We start from the raw sequence: 17,564 nt of genomic DNA on the forward strand, positions 1-17,564 counted from the left end.
AGAACATACTGCAAGAATCATAAATAGCATCATAGCCAACCTTGGATTATGACGATTCAGGAGTTTGAAAACCACCTACTCAACACATGGCAAGTTAAACATTTTCCAGCATAACAGCCCATAATAGATAATAAAAAATAAAATAAATTTAATTCTTCCAATAAGGTTACAGTAGCTCATCGGGCTTCTTATCAATAAAGATTTGGGTCATTCCAGAGTTATCTGGGTAGCGTCACTTAGAGATATTTATTATATCTCAGGACTGTCCAGGAGGCATCTTCTATTGGCATGGTCATGATATTAAAGGCAGTTACTGGGTAATATTCTGCTGCTCGCTAAGTAATATTTTCCTAGCTCCTACTTCCTTTATGCATAGTAATTATTTTCTGAATTGTTTGGTTTATACGGTTCTGACATCAAACTGTCAGTGACTCATGAATAGCGGCAAAATTGACAAATGAGTTTGCTGCCTACTGCCAAACATTTACCATTCTTTAACGTGAATCGATGACATTGCTGGTGGCAAGTCAGAGGAAACCGTGATGGGAAGAGGCAGGTTAAGAAATGGACAATGGTAAAGTATCTTTTGATTGTCTTTCTTCATAAATATATCCTTTAATTCCCTCATCATTCTAATGAATCCTCACTGGGACGCCCAGAACGGTACACAATACTCTAACTGTGTACAAAAATACATAATTACAGTGATGGAAAAAATGTTTCACAAGTTACTTGTGGCTTGTTGATCAGGTGTTATTATACATTCTCATTAAATGTATTACTGACGCACTAAAAACTAATCACTTGAATATTAATCAAAGGAAATGAATCCAAAAAAAAAAATAAAGTACATCTTTGGTATAGTCAAGGAGAGTGTGTAGGGGTGGGTGGGGGGCGCAACAAGAGCTGCAACAAGCTATAGGAGATCTGATGCATTACGAAAGTCCTAAAAGAAACAATGGAGAATCGGAGGTGGAGGAACATGCACAAGCTTGATGTTACAAGCTTGTTAATTGTTTTGGTTTTCAGCCAAATAAAGTTGCATATAAATTATTTGGTGACTAGATCCCTGGGCTATGTTTAAAAAAGTTAGTATTTTAAATAGAAAGGTGAGATCCCTCTGTGGGGAGGTAGTCAGGAACATTAATTGGTCTCAGTGCCCCCTGAATGGTGGTGGAGGGAATTCACCAGAAAAAAAAGAAGAAAAAATAATTGAAGAGCTTTATCCAAAGCATGCTTCCGCAGACTAAAGAAAGAAAAACTTGCATTTAATATAGCGCCTTTCACGACTACCGGCATCCCAAAGCGCTTTACAGCCAATTAAGTATTTTAGTAGTCACTGTTGTAATGTAGGAAATGTGGTAATTTGTGCACAGCAAGCTCCTACAAACAATGCGATGATAATGACCAGATAATCTATTTTTAATGATGTTGATTGGGGATAACTCCCCTGGCTGTTCTTCGAAATAGTGCCATAGTATCTTTTACGTCCACTTAAAAGAGCAGATGGGACCTCGATTTAACGTCTCATCCAAAAGACGGCAACTTCGACAGTGTAGTCCTCAGTACTGCCCTGGAGTGTCAACCTAGACCTTTGTGCTCAAGTCTCTGGAGTGGGACTTGAACCCACGACCTTCTGACTCAGAGGCGAGAGTGCTACCCACTGAGCCATGGCTGACAGTAATTCCTCAATTCACCTTTCAGTTCCGAGACAGGGTTTATACCTAAAACGTCAATTGATGTGTGTTGTCCGAACCGATGTTGCCTAACCTGATCACCAGCATCTGTAATATTTTGCTTTCTGTTTATCCATATGATTGGCACAATAATGACATCAAGAATGTCATTACATAGATGGAAAGTAACAGATGACAATGATCTAGGTTCTGAAGTTATTCCGTGAACACTCTGGGAGGGTGCACATTTCAGAAATTCACGGGTCGGGTGTCCATGAAAGCCACTCCCTGCTGGGAGTGCCAGATAGTGCAATCACCCCAATGGAGTTCTGGAATTACCAGAGTAAAACTTTAACACAAGAAAAAATAAATAGTACACATATATGGCTATCAGGTAATCGCCCACATATCTATAAACGTAGAGCTTATTAGGAATTCACAGTGAAATCTTTTTTTGAAGAAATTTCTGTTGTATGATTTCTTGCTTGTAATGAAACATTTTAAAGTGTTCCATATCATCACCAAGGAGCTGGTGCAATCTGGGCAAAAAAATTGGATCAGATTTTGCTGAAAAAATCTGGTGTATGAACAGTGCGGAAATCAGTCACAACTTGTAGCGAGTAAGCGATACTCTGTGAATTGCGAATCGCCACAAGTTGCTGGCCAACTTGTGCCACTCCACAGTTAGAAAATAAGACTTGCATTTATATAGGACTTGTCACGACCACCAGTATTTCCAAAGCACTCTACAGCCAATGAAGTACTTTTTGAAGTGTAGTCACTGTTGTAATGTTCGCTTCGCAAAAATGGCATCTCGTGCCTCCCCGCGATTTTCATCAAGTTGCTGCATTTACACATTAATTGCCCATTAAACTTCTAACACAATTAAGTCTAGTAATTAATAGCGCAAGTGATCTTTTAACAATGTGATAATTGTTAATGACTGCCAATCAACCTCTCTTGCCCAGAAAGTAAAGAATTACAAGTCTGGAGTCTCATTCCTTCAGGTTGCAAATTGTTTTAGGAGATTTTAATTATTTTTCTTACTTTTCCTTCTGGTCTTTTTTCTCTCCCTTATTCCAATCTGTCTTTCCCTCTCAATTTCTCTTTCTTTACCCGATTTGACATTGAATTCACCCTTCTCCTCAGTTTATTTCTCAATACTTTAATCTCATTGATTAAGAGATACACTGTTTGTCCTGTTGTTCACCAAGGTCCCAGATACCCTCGCCGCAGCATTAAAAACTCTCACTTCCAGCAGCAGTGAGAGCAAATTTTTTTTTTTTTTTATAAAGTAAACCAACAGATGCCCCACTCCAGCAAAATCTAGCCCAAGAGTTTTGGTGGATGAGCCTTACTCACTTCATTCCTGACCCACTTTTCACAGAATCTTGAGTATCAGCAGAACAGTAAACAAATACAAAATTAAAGCCAATCTTGGATCTCTCAATTTTTCTCTATGTCCTACCTACTTCTAATGTCTCTCCAGTTTTGTTCTGTATCCAGTCAGTCTCGAACTTTTTCTCCTAATTTTGTTAGTCTTACTTGAATGATTAGTAAGGCTCGTCTCTTATTGGGATTTTTTTTGTTGCATTTTGTGTTATGTTGCCAATAATAAAAACATTTTTATACTATAAAACTTTCTTTTATTATGTGGCGGGGTGGGGGAAGAGTTCGGCAGTGTACAGCTGTAATTATACTTTGGAAAGCTCTCAACGCTTAAAAAGGGCGTGGGGAGGGCGAGGGAGATATGAAGTGGGGCCCAATTTTTTTTAAATAGAAACTTAGTTAACGCCGCAATTGTGGAACCATTGTTTTCAGAGAGAGGCTATTAACCTTCTTTAACTCGAATCAAGCATATGCATAACAAAGCTGTTAAATGATGTTTCTTTTATATTATTATTATCATATTATTTTGTGAGAATCCTTGGTCTTTTTTCTATTGTAATGAGTGGTGTAAAGTCATTCCAAGTTAAGTCCATGTTGAGTGAGAAAACAATTAGTTTCTAAAACCAAAGGAAAATACAAAAAACATTTGGGATTTTTGTAAGTGCGGGGCAGCATGGTATTGAGGAGCAATGGGAAAGTCTGGATAAATGTTTACTGTTTTACAGAGAACCAATTGATGTGTGAGAAAGTTTAAACAAAATAGGAGGGATAGGGGAGAAATAAGTTTTTAAAAATAGACAATTAAAAGCTTTGTAATGGATTAAAAAATTACAGTCCAAGATCTTTCTATGGACTCCACAAAATTAGCTTCAAGCCCGAAATGCATTAAATCATCCATATCAACTTGCACCTTTACTGTAGCAAAACGTTCCAAGGGGCTTCACCAGATCGTTATCAAACAAAATTTGCCACATTAAGACAGATGACCAAAAGCTTGGTAAAAGAGGTAGGTTTTAAGGAATATCTTAAAGGAGAAGTAGAGAGGCAGAGGGGTTTAGGGTGGAAATTCCCAAGCTTAGGGCCTAGGCAGCTGAGGGCACGGCAGCCAATGGTGGAACGATTAAAATTGGGGATGCACAAGTGGCCAGCATTAGAGAATAGAGATCCTGTAGGGTTGTTGGAGGTTAGACAGATAGGGAGGGGGCGAGGGATTTGAAAACAAGAATGAGAATTTTAAAATTGAGGCGTTGCCGGACCTTGAGGCACTGTAGGTCAGTGAGCACAGGTGCGTCTGCAAACACGCGGAGGCCGAACTCCAAGCCATTGTCAACACCTTCACCGAGGCGTGCGAGAGCATGGGCCTCACACTAAACATCCATAAGACAAAAGTGCTCTACCAACCTGCCCCCGCCACACAGCACTGCCCCGCCCCCAGTTATCAAAATCCATGCCGAGGCCTTGGACAACGTGGACCATTTTCCATACCTTGGGAGCCTACTGTCAACAAGGGCAGACATTGACGACGAGGTCCAACACCGCCTTCAGTGTGCCAGCACAACCTTCGGTCGCCTGAGGAAGAGAGTGCTTGAAGACGAGGACCTCAAACCTGGCACACCAAGCTCATGGTCTACAGAGCAGTTGTGATACTCACCCTCCTATATAGCTCAGAAACGTGGACTATATATAGCAGACACCTCAAAACACTGCCTCTGCAAGGCCCTGCAAATCAATTTGCTGGATAGGCGCACCAATGTCAGTGTTCTCGCTCAGGCCAACATCCCCAGCATCGAAGCATTGACCACGCTCGATCAGCTCCGCTGGATGGGCAGCATCGTCCACATGCCCGACACGTGACTCCCAAATCAAGCCCTCTACTCGGAGCTCCGACACGGCAAGCGAGCTCCAGGACACCCTCAAAGCCTCCCTGAAAAAGTACAACATCCCCATTGACACCTGGGAATCCCTGGCCCAAAGTGGAGGAAAAGCGTCCGGGAAGGCAAGCTGAAGCCAAGTATTGACAGCGGAAAGAATGCGCGGCAACCCAGGCACCCCAACCTCCCATTCCTCCAAACACCATCTGCCCCACGTGTGACAGAGACTGTAGGTCCCGCATTGGACTCTTTAGTCACCCGAGAACTCATTTTTAGTGCAAAAGCAAGTTTTCCTCGACTCCGATGGACTGCCTATGACGATCATGAGTGAAAGGGACTTTGTGTGAGTTAGGATTCAGGCAGAAGAGATTTGGATGAGCTCAAGTTTATGGAGGGTGGAAGAGGGGAGGCTGGCCAGGAAATCATTGGAATAGCCCAATCTAGAGGTAATAAAGGCATGGATGAGGGTTTCACTAGCAGAGGAGCTGCTGCAGGCGCAGAGTTGTGCGATGTTATGGAGGTAGAAGTAGGCATTCTTGGTGGATAAATGGTCAGAGGCTCACTTCATAATCTTCCTGATCTGTAAATATATCTTGTAATCTGACAGACAATTCGACTGGATTTAATAATATTGGACCTAAAATGGACAATGTCCTTAACTGGTATGCAAAACCTGTGCCACCTTTATGTAACCTCTAGGTGTCCTCCCACACCCTTTCACAAGCAACTACTTTTGAGCCATAGTTAAGAGCTGTGCAAGTAGAGAGGACAAAAGTTAGGCATGCCACATTGAGGGATGTGGCATGCCTAACTTGAAAAATCAAAGATCCCCAACCTGGTGAATCCAGAATCCACTGTTCAATCTGCAGAGACTCATCCCAAGCAAAAATACTTTTCAGTCATCCAAGAACACACTCCAAAAAAGAGAGATGATATGCCAGATTTTTTCTTCAATATCAAAGAATGAACGATGATGACGAGGTTACACATTATTGAAAGCGCTTTTAAAATTTTATTTTTATGCCAAGGCTATATTATTTCATGTCTAGAATAACGTCAAAAATTACATTTCTGCTTACTAATCACCAGAACTTCACTCTTTAACAGTTATGGATTCAGAATCTCACACTAAGGAAACTGACCAACCATATTTACTTTCAGATGTATTTACCACTTCGTCCTTTAGGATTCCACCACTGCTCCATCTAAAGGCCCGGCAAATAGCTAGTGAAACTGTACAGGAGTCAAAGCTGGGATCTGAACTTGTGTGATGTGGATGAGACCCCAATCCTCAACTGCTACAGCTAGGAGGACTTCAGTGTCAGCTCGTTTTAATGGCGTGGTAGTTGTATTAGTCATGCTGAAGGATCTTGAAACTCAGATTTTATTGCTGATTTAAAAAGACTGGTTTTCATTGCAAGTGTATTTTTTCTTAAAAGGAGGGAGAACGTTAGTGGGGAAAACTAGGCCCCAAATAATTCAGGTAAATTAAGAGAAAAATCAGTTTTTTAAAAAAATTGCTTTGGACATCATAAAAATTTTGGGGGAAAAATATTTTTAAAAAGTCGTTTAGCTAAATGACAACCCACAACTATTTACACAATATACAGACACACTTTTGTGAGGCTCACCATCAGAGTCTAATTTAACCGCTAGATAGCTTTTAAAAAAAACATAAAAAGAAACTAGATTTATTGCTTTGGCTCCAGCCTACCATTAGGATAGTGGGATAAAAAAAGTGGGATAAAAATGGGGAACATTTGCGATAAATAAGCAGTGCCTTGGTGTGTAACCTATGTCAGCCTTTGATTGATGACCTCAGTCTACATGGGACTATTAGTATGATAACTGCATCAGTTAACTGCTGCCTTTGCTCCATACCCAACTAGGAATGAAAGATTTGACAATTGCACGATAGGAGTACCTAATGATCTAAGTCCCCATAAAAAAAATCCAAATTGCAGAGACTTTCCTGCTGAAAATCAAATTCAGAGATGCGCACACATCACATCAGTGACGTCAGTATGTCATGTATAGCACGCAACGCGTGCTGTTACATCACTAATACAACATACATGCATCTCTGGACTTCATTTTTGGCAAGAAATGAATGTGAAATTTCAGGGTTGTTCTCTCAAATTTGGAAGGGAACTGGTTTTACTGAATCATCTGAAAAAAGAGTTTGTGAATGTATTGGTGGAAAATCAACAAAAACGGATTTGAAACGATCCCGTGAAGATGAGATTACATTCTGCTGTTTACAAAGAAACATACAACACTCCAGTTGGCCCATGACATGGTCACTCATACCTGTGTTCTGTGTTCTCCGACTGCAAACTGCAGGACAGCAAAGCTGGAGGTATGACTGCCTTCAACGCGCTCCACAGTGCTAGAGTCAATCTTCAGGTCACTGCTGATTTCAGCACTCTGTATGAAGTCTTCTGTTTTTAAGTCTTCAACTCTCTTAAGCTCTCCATTAGCTAGCTGTATGATTGATCCTTTCATGAAGTAGGGAGGCAGTTGATTAGAAGCTGCGACGGGAGAGCTCACCGACTGCACTACTGGCAGGTGCACTTGGGCCTGTACGACAGTCGTGTGGTAAGTTGGCTGAGTAACAAGTGATTCAGGATGATAGTTCTCACTCTTAGGACTGGCTGTGCTGACAAATGGATGAGGGACTGCAGCAAACTGAGGAGAAGATGTTACTATTGTAGATGTTGCCCCTGATGCTTCAACCGCTGTACTGCATACAGGAATAAGAAGGGGCTGGGTGCCTGGGATTACTAGGTGCTGTTGCAGGTTCCCATGGTAACTAAGTGCTTGCTGCTGACTGCTAATGTAACCAATAAGTGGCTGTTGAGAGCCAGGATACACAGCACTAGCAGGTAATCCTATAGAGAGGTGCTCAGTGGGATTATGGGTCGTTTGGATGACAGAATGTGGAGAAAAGGCTGCCTTCCCATGATTTAAGTTAGTCTTATCATATAGTGCCAAAGGAGAGTTGCCCCTGTCTATGGCCTGTTGGACCTCCAGATCTGTAGTAGGCGTGTGACTGTTGGGTATAATCATTACCGAGGCTCTAGGACCTAAAGTTTCTTGTGCATTATAGTCAGCAGGACTTGGGTGAACAACCACATGGGTCCCATGCCTTATTTCATAGTGCCGAGAAACCGGTTTGGTTCCTGTGTTTTCCATGCTCATTTCTGTGCTGGGCGAGATGGCATATCTCCTACATTTTTCAATTTCACCATTTATTACTTCCCTTCTTGGAACTAAATGTGGCCTGATGTCTTCAACCTTCCTTATAGATTCCCTTGGTGCAACATGGTACCCAGCATCTGCATACTGGAGAACCATTTGTGATGGCGTACTGACTGTGAGGGTGTGCGGAATCAGTGATGGATGAGAGTGTAAATGCAAGGGAACTGTCGTAGGGGAGAGGGGCCTGGTCACATTTGGAGAAGAACTTGAAATTTGCACGTACTGATTTTGCACTGAGGGTGAAGGAGATCCGGTTATCATTCTGTGCGGCCTAACCACCTGCTGCTCAATCTTATGCTGGGATGGGCTGCCCATACTGGCAAAGATAGTAGAGTAGGGTTCTAGATGGGAATACTGAGATGGAGTGGCAGAAGCATTAGAGGATGTTGGGGAGATCAATGGGGAAGGGACAAATGCAGCAGGCCCCGTGTATGGCCCGCTGTAAGGTGGCCCAACAAACTGGAAAGCAGCGGGCTGCAGGGGGGCATACTCTACTGGCGACACAGAAGGTCCTGGCTGTGCTAATGCTGAAGATGAATAAACAGCACGAAGATGTGTTACCCCCAGAGCTGGTCCAACATTCCCAGGTGATGAATAGTCCACTGCAGTCGGTAGTGGCTTATACAGTGGTAAGCCAGTTTCCACTGGGGTTTCTCCTGCTACTTTGACATGTCCATACCTCACGCCCACACTGCTTTGGCTGCTAGCTACATTGGCAAGCCATGCCAAGTTTTCACTGCGACTGCTCTCACTCACAGTAGCTGCTGCAACCGCCTTCTCTGCCAAGGGCACGCTGCTGACAGGAAACTCACGTTTTTTGGGCGGTAAACATTCATTGCTGCGTTCCTGGTTCGATTTCATTTTTAAAAGACTTGCTTAGTGTCTGTTAGGCTTTGATTCTAGCTTGATAAATTGGATGTCGCATTCGTTTTCTGGCAGTTCGTCCCAAAATGATCCAAGAACTGCATGAGGCATCATTTCCTCCCGCCAGAATTCTTCACAACTGCTTTGGAACCTGAAATGAAAAGAAAGGTTCAAAACCTCACATTTAGCAAACAAAACAATTCTAAATTTAATAGCAAATATACAAATCATTCTAATATGAACAGTACAAATATTGTCCTGCCTATACTTTCACCCTAATCTGAAATATTCTCTTTTAATTTCTGGCCATCCAAGATAAAATTATATCCCTCTTCCTTCTTCCCCCTCCCAGAAATGCTACAGGCAGTTAATTTTAGGAGGTGAAAACAATAAACCTGCAGTTAAAGCATTGCACCACATTAAATTTATGCTTCAATGGAAAGATATTCCTTACCACTCATTCAAGAAAACAAATGCAGTTCATTTGAATATTAGGTATTTTGATGATGCTGACTTAATTCCATACAACTATTTACAACCAGTCTAAAATGAAGATCGAGCATGCACATCAACATTCTGGTATTTTAAATCTCAACACCATGTTCCTTTCCAAATCACAACTTGGAATAGGACATGCAGTTACAAAGCAGCTCGTGTATGCAAATGGTGACGCCTATAAAACCAACATTTTCAGCTTATTTCCAATCAATATAAATGCAGAGTTTCAGCACTTGGGAAGATAGGTTGTTCAATATTTTCAAAAACAAATTTTCACTAATAGGCAAAATGCAACAATACAAAAGCAAAGCACTGCAGATGCTGGATATGGAAATAAAAGCAGAAAATGCTGAAAATACTAGGCAGCAATGCTCCCTTTAATTTTTGTTTCCCTGCGCAGATCCTTTAAATTTGCTGCACAGCCGTGTCCCATCCAGCAGAACAGCTGGTGAGCACCCTGCGCGGGACCTCGCGATCGGAGCACAGCTGCGCACCTTAGGGGGAACATTGCTCAGCAGGTCAGACACATCTGTGAAGAGAGAAACAGAGTTAACATTTCAGGTCGATGATCTTTCATTCAGAACTGTAAATGTAAAATGCAACACTGGTTTCAAATGGTATTTGCTCAATACGAAGCAGTAATGTGAGGAAGATTATACACTTCACCAATGCAAATTGAAGAAAATAATTCTAACCCGGGCTATAGATGGTTGTAACTGGCGTGGTACAGTTAATAGATCATTCAGTAATTAATACAGGCGGGTAGATAGAACGTTTTCTTGAGCTAAGTTTAGCTCTTTCGGCGAGACGAGTGATAGCATAAAAATAAATGCAGGCTGTAAATATCTGTACAGAGTATTTATAAAGCCCAGTCTAAGCAGGAGCTAAATTTATCTTTTCAAATAGAGATGCTTTACTTGCTTGATATCAAAATGGCGCATTTCACACTGATTAAAAAGGTCCATCTTTCGTAGCAGTGAATTAGATCAGAAAAAATGATGTGCAGCATTCTTTGCAAGTGTGGTTTGCTACGGAGAGAAACTAAAAGCCCTCTAAAGATCATTTTAATTATAAATAGGACAAATCTGCTGCAGTTTGAACATGCTGTCAAAACCACTGTGTTCCAGTTTGGCATTAAGGATGGCAACATAAATGTGTTTTTGATTTTAGTTATAACCGAAAGATTTCAATTTGCATTGTAAACCATCGGAAATGGCAACACTGGCACACTGCAGTTCTGGCATGACACACACACCCACTGTCCCTGTTTGATGCAGGTAGAACTTCACCTTTGGACACCAACTAGCAACATCAAGGTACAGGGTAATTTTCCAGCTTTCATGCCGCCTGCTCATGGTGTGTATCGGGAAAAAGCAGGCCTGCAAGTTTAATTTTTTTAATATTGTACCATTGGTGGCAGGTTCCCCTGTCAGCAGCAAAGTCAGGAAAAGGCCCCTCGAGTCCCCTGCATCTAGTACAGATGGCGGAAAGAAGTTCTGTGGATCGGGGGGAGCTGAGAATACAGCTGGGTGATGCCCAAACTCCTCCTTTCACCATTTCCATTGTGGGGAACAACCGAGATATCCAAGAGCTAATAAGCCGCAAGCGCAACGCATTTTTGGGCTGGAAATAGCAACACAATTCGAGAGCAAGAAAGCAGCTCTACAGATGTGTGAAGGCCAAGGTCCAACAAAAAACTCATGACCTAAAGAACAGATGGTGGGTGGAGAAAGCGGGGATCCAGCAACTAGCTGACAACCACGACATGCGTGGATTCTTCAGCGCAGTCAAGACCACCTACAGCCCTACCCCACCGCTGGCCAAGAACGGAGAGGCACTCATCAAGGACAGAGAGACAGTCAGTGCTCTCTAGAAGGAGCACTTCGAAGACCTCCTCAACCGAGACTCTGTCTTCGACGGGAGTGTCCTGGACTCAATCCCGCAGCATTCTACCCGCCAGAATCTCTGCACCCCAGGTAGAAAAGGCCATCCACCAACTGAAAAATAACAAGGCCTCAGGAGCAGATGGAATTTCCGCTGAAGCACTAAACCATGGCGGAGAAACACAATCTCACTTCTCTCATCTGGAAGGAGCAGAGTATGCCAGCGGATCTCAGACGCGGTAATCGGGACCATCTTCAAGAAAGGCGACAAGTCCGATTGCGGTAACTACAGAGGAGTTTCCCTGCTGTCTGCCACAGGGAAAGTCACCGCAAGAATCCTCCTCAATCGCCTTCTCCTAGTGGCTGAAGAACTCCTCCCAGAGTCGCAATGCGAATTCCGCCCACTATGGGGCACAATGGACATGATCTTCATCGCAAAGCAAATCCAAGAGAAATGCAGGGAAAAGCACTAACCCCTATACATGGCCTCCTTTGATCTCACAAAAGTCTTTGATACGGTCAACCATGAGGGATTATGGAGTGTCCTCCTCAAATTCAGATGCCCTCAAACGTTTGTCACCATCCTTCGCCTGTTTCACGACGACATGCAAGTTGTGATCCTGACCAACGGATCCACCACACCTAATTCACGTTCGGACCGGGTTCAAACAACGCTGTGTCATTGCACCAACGCTCTTCTCGATCTTCCTTGTTGCAATGCTCCATCTCAACCTCAGTAAGCTCCCCGCTGGAGTGAAGTTAATCTACAGAATAAACAGGAAACTGTTCAACCTCCGCCGCCTCCAGGCCCGATCCAAGGTCGTCCCATCCTCTGTCATTGAATTACAGTCCGCAGATGACGCCTGTATCTGCGCACACTTGGACTCCAAGCTATCATCAACACCTTCACCGAAGCGTATGAGAGCATGGGCCTTATACTAAACATCCGTAAGACAAAGGTGCTCTACCAACCTGTCCCTGCCACACAGCACTGCTCCCCAATTATCAAAATCCACAACGAGGCCTTGGACAACGTGGACCATTTTCCATACCATGGGAGCCTACTGTCAACAAGGGCTGACGTCCAACACTGCCTTCAGTGTGCCAGTGCAGCCTTTGATCGCCTGAGGAAGTATTTTTTTGAAGACCAGGACCTCAAACCCGGCACCAAGCTCATGGTTTACAGAGCAGTAGTGATTCCCGCCCTCCTGAATGCTTCAGAGACATGGACTATGTACAGTAGGCAACTCAAAGCACTGGAGAAGTACCACCAACCAACAAGCAAGATCCTGCAAATCCATTGGCAGGATAGGTACACCATCAGCGTTCTCGCTCAGGCCAACATCCCCAACATAAAAGCACTGACCATGCTCGATCAGCTCCGTTGGGCAGGCAACGTCGTCCGCATGCCCGATACGAGACTCTCAAAACAAGCACTCTACTTGGAGCTCTGACATGGCAAGCGAGCCCCAGGTGAGCAGAGGAAATGCTTCAAGGACACCCTTAAAACCTCCTTGAAAAAGTACAACATCCCCACCGATATCTGGGAATCCCTGGCCCAAGACTGCATAAAGTGCAGGAAAAACATCCGGGAAGATGCCGAACACCTCGAGTCTCTATGCCGAGAGAAAGCTGAAACCAAATGTAAACAGCGCAAGGCAACCCATGCTCCCCACCCATCGGTACCTTCATTCACCGCCTGCCCCACCTGTGACAGAGACTCTAAGTCCCGCTTAGGACTCATTAGTCACATAAGAACTCATTTTTATCGTGGAAGCAAGTCATCCTCGATTCCAAGGGACTGAAGAAGAAGAAGGAGGACATTGTGAAGTCAGTAGTTAAACGGTTTTATTTACTCATTTCAAAATTATTTTGCTGATTAAACCCAAGTTCTGAATACAAAAATGTGGTTTTATTTTTGATCTTATTAAAATACATTCCAGGTCAGAAGCACCGAGTATGCACTCAGTATGTTGCATCAAAGATACACAATTAAATGCTTGAGGGATCCACTACCCTGTTTATGCTCACAGCTGCCTTGAGGGATACCAACTATTGTTGGTGAAACGATCTTATTACATTTAAGGATTGTTTCTCTAACAAAAAGGGGTAAAGGGGTGAATAAAAGCCAGCCCCAGCCTGCCGGTCTCTCCCTCACTACTATTCTGATCCTTTTGTTATATCAGTTTTCGCGCACTTCAGCATTTTAAAGGGAGCAGAAACAGAGGTTTTTTTTTATAACTCTTTACCAGGCTGAGCAAGCAGCACTTTACAACATCAAAAAGATTTATAGATAGCCAGGGGTGTGACTTATAAGGCAAAGTAGGCGGTTTGCAGTTGTATTTGGCCTTGCTAGACTGTTGTATTGGTAATCATATTACAGGAAGGGTATTGGAGGGAGTCCATAGGTGCGTTTAAGGGTCGATTCCTAAACTTAAATGACTCTTATGAGGCAAGTTGGAACCTTTACTCTCTGGAGGAGAGGAGTGAGGGGAACTTGATAAAAGAAATTTAAAAGATTTTCAGGGGAATGGAAAAATTAAATGCCGTTAAGTTATTTTGTTGCAAATCGACTTCAGGAGTAGAGTGGTAAAAGAAAACATTTATGTAACTTTTTTCTGTAAAAGGTGATACTATTTTGGTACAAATACCATTGGGAGTGGTGGAACAGAAAATGATGGGAACTTTAAAAAAAAAAGTGCTGGATGAATTTCTAGTGTGATTCAGGGATATTAACCCAGGATCAAAGTAAGGAACCTGATGGGAGGTTTGGAGGGGTAGGCTATATAGACCAATTGTCTTCCCCTCTTCAAACACGACTACGTCACTGTTATTTTTATTCTGTTGTAATATGTAACGTCTATAGTCACAAATAAGAGGTGAGTCACACTATTTTTGGGGGAATTCTGCTGGTTTGCCAGAACAAGCAAAGCGTACGAAGCTATGAGGTTCACAGCTGTTTCACATTGCACTACGCTGTTACCAGTTAACGAGGGCCTTCAGTATAATGCAATGGCCAATTCAAGAATATATATACACTTGTAGTATAAATTCAAATTGTTTTTTTTGCGCTAGTGATGGGGCAAACAGCAGCTGTTTTTATTTTTCGCTTAGTGGGGTGCCAGGGCTACTGACTGCTGACATGCAGGTTTCACACAGCCAACTGCAACTTCACAGTCCATTTGTTAGATGACTGAAGGTCGACTGCCAGGAGGACCTGGTTTAAACAAAAAAATGGGCCTGGCACCCCACTAAATGCAACATAAAGGCACCTGGAACTTGAACAAAAAGTATAAAACTAAAAATCTGTACGTGAACAAAGATAACAATCTTTAGGAGTTAGAATCATCAAATCATACAGCACAGAATGGGGCCATTCGGTCCATTGTGCCTGGACCAGCTCTTTGAAAGAGCCATCCAATTAGTCCCACTCCCCTGCTCTTTCCCCATAGCCTTGTAAATTGTTATTTTGCAAGTATTTATCCAATTTGCTTTTGAAAATTTTTACTGAATCTGCTTCCATCACCCTTTCAGGCAATGCATTCCAGATGACAACTTGCTGTGTCATTTTTTTTCCCCTTCACATCACCTCTGGCTCTTTTGCCAATTATTACCGTACTTAATTCCTCTATTTATAAAACCAAGGATCCCATATACCTTTGTAACTGCTTTCAAAGATTTGTGTACAAGCACCCCTAGGTATCTCTGTTTCTGCACCCCCTTTAAAATTGTACCATTTAGTTTATATTGCCTCTCCTCATTCTTCCTACCAAAATGAATCACTTCACATTTCCGAGTTTCGTGTCAGTTACAAACTTTGAAATTATGCCCTGTATACCCAAGTCCAGGTCATGAATATACATCAAAAAGAGCAGTGGTCCCAACACTGAACCCTGGGGGACACCACTGTATACTTCCCTCCAGTCTGAAAAATAACCGTTCACCACAAAGTTCCACAAAAGTAGGGTGGGTAAGAGCATATCTACTTGAACACAGGCTTTAGAGATACAGACACTCACCCAGAATGATAACCCCACTCTTCCCCTTCAAACTCTGACTCACCTATGTATATCCAGCATTTCCTGTTTTTATGATCAAGATTTCACAAATTGACCTATGGCATCCATTTCTATGCCCATTATACATTAGCTTATATGGGCATTTAAAATGAATATGTTCTGAAGATAGCACTGCTGCTGCTGCAAAATTGATGGAACTTTAAATGTCACTTGTTAAGACCAAGAAATTCTACAGGAGTGAATTTTTCAGGCCTTTTTGAGGCATTTCTCTCCTAGTATCATCAACTGGCAATTATATCAAATTTTAAGTCACAAATAAGATTACAAACATACTTATAAAACAATATACAATTGTTATAAAATATTGTTTGAATCACAATCAAGTGACAGGTACTGATAATAAAGACAGATCAAGCATTCTTCTGCTTAATATATATATATATATATCAGACTTTGTGTGCATCCTGTGAAGCAGCCTACCACTGTTTTCTTATTCCAATTGTGACCAAACTTGTACTAGGAATAAATACTGAATCTACATTGCAAACTCTGTCAACTGAAAGATATGGAGAAATCCAGAAGTTCAATTGGTAAAAAATAGAAATCTGAATGATAAAACCTGCTGGTGAAGCACTAGAAGGGAACTGGTAAGTAATTACACTGACTGGTAAGTCAGTGTGCTGTGTATATAGATTTATCTAAAAAAGAAATTGGGTGCTGGGTGTGTGCCGTTGGCTGTAACACAATCTTAGGGGTTCTGGTAACTACATAAACAGCCCAAGCTTTGCTTGCACGATTCAGGATGTCATTAAGACCACCCCACCCCCCCCACCACACACACACACAAACACCGCTGCAACCCGCCTGACTGTTAAGTGTTGTAATGCACTCCAAGCCAGCTGTTGTACTATACATAGCACGTTACATATTGTGAGGATATGTTAATCACTGCACGGAGGTCATGCAACTGATGGACATTCACTAATCTACAGCAGAAGAACTCATGACTCACTCACCAAACAAGAATTCTATCATGTGACTGACACCATAGATAAATCAGAGTGGAACTTCATCATTGTAAACCTCATTAGCACAAACTGGTCCACGGGAAACTCCATTCACTACATAATCAGTGAAAATGTGCAAGGCCTTGATGAAGTGAATCCATATCGAGAGGTAATTTGCTGGTGCCCACAAGTTTTTAAACCATGATGTTTGATAGCAATGAAGGTGGAGTTGTTCAACTTTTACAAAAGTTATCAGCAAACAACAAAAAGGAAGAAAACTGGTAATTGCAGTTCTTTCTTTTCCATTTCTCTTCTGAAACTGGTAACTTACACTGGCCCACAGATCTCTGGAAGGCAGCAACTCTCTTGGTACCTTGCTTCATGTGCGAGTCTAGACGTGGAATGTCAACAGATTTTACAACTGGAGCAGCCATCACAGCCAAACCCAATTCTGTCCTTATTCAACATACATTTTCCAGCAGGGGGCACTGAATCACAATTAGAAGTATTTTGAGCTTTGCAAGAATTTTCTCCTTTCGTTGTCCAAAGATACGGAGGCCAATTTTAGTCCCGTTCACTGCTTTCCCAGCTGAGATCAGCTAACTTGACACTGAACACGAGATCTTGGTCTGTAAAACTCACCATCATATCAGTTAGCTAAATTACACACTGAACAAAAAAAATGTCGGGAGGGTGGGAAGGTGGTGAAGCAGTGATGATGCTCAATGACTCAGCTGGTAAAGTCATAATTTTAACAGTCATAAAGACAAGATGATGCAGAATCAGTTCCTGCTTTTTTCTACAACTGGTCTCAGAATTCCTTAGCTAAATATTTGACAATCAGGAAGGGCTCCCACTCCAGTTTGCTGCCTTGTAGTAATTGCAGAAAAGTGCACATTGTACAGATGTCCGGTGAGGTCAGGATTAGGGTCAGCTAGATCATCTCTCCGACGGTAGAATCGCCAGCAAGCACTCGTTTTTCACATGCAGAACAACCACTTGGGAGAGGTCCCAGATGGCACTCAGCCCGTGAAAAAATATCCCAGAAGTACAAAATATTCAAGAGAGGAGGAGAAACAGACAAAATAAAATTGAA

At 42.3% G+C, this 17,564-nt stretch overlaps 1 protein-coding gene across 12 annotated transcripts in view; it reads right to left on the bottom strand.

Annotated features, from left to right (window-relative positions):
- atxn1a (ataxin 1a) overlaps nt 1–17,564 on the bottom strand; it is a 399,635-nt gene that overhangs the window by 18,238 nt on the left and 363,833 nt on the right. For all 12 annotated transcript variants that reach the window (XM_070880692.1, XM_070880687.1, XM_070880691.1 and 9 more), the window contains one exon: nt 7,247–9,212. In XM_070880692.1, coding sequence (XP_070736793.1) covers nt 7,247–9,058 — 1,812 coding nt within the window. In that variant the 5' untranslated portion in view covers nt 9,059–9,212. The remainder of the gene's footprint in view (nt 1–7,246; nt 9,213–17,564) is intronic.

Source organism: Pristiophorus japonicus, chromosome 5 (assembly GCF_044704955.1).
Source record: "Pristiophorus japonicus isolate sPriJap1 chromosome 5, sPriJap1.hap1, whole genome shotgun sequence".
Classification (NCBI taxonomy): Eukaryota; Metazoa; Chordata; class Chondrichthyes; family Pristiophoridae; genus Pristiophorus; species Pristiophorus japonicus.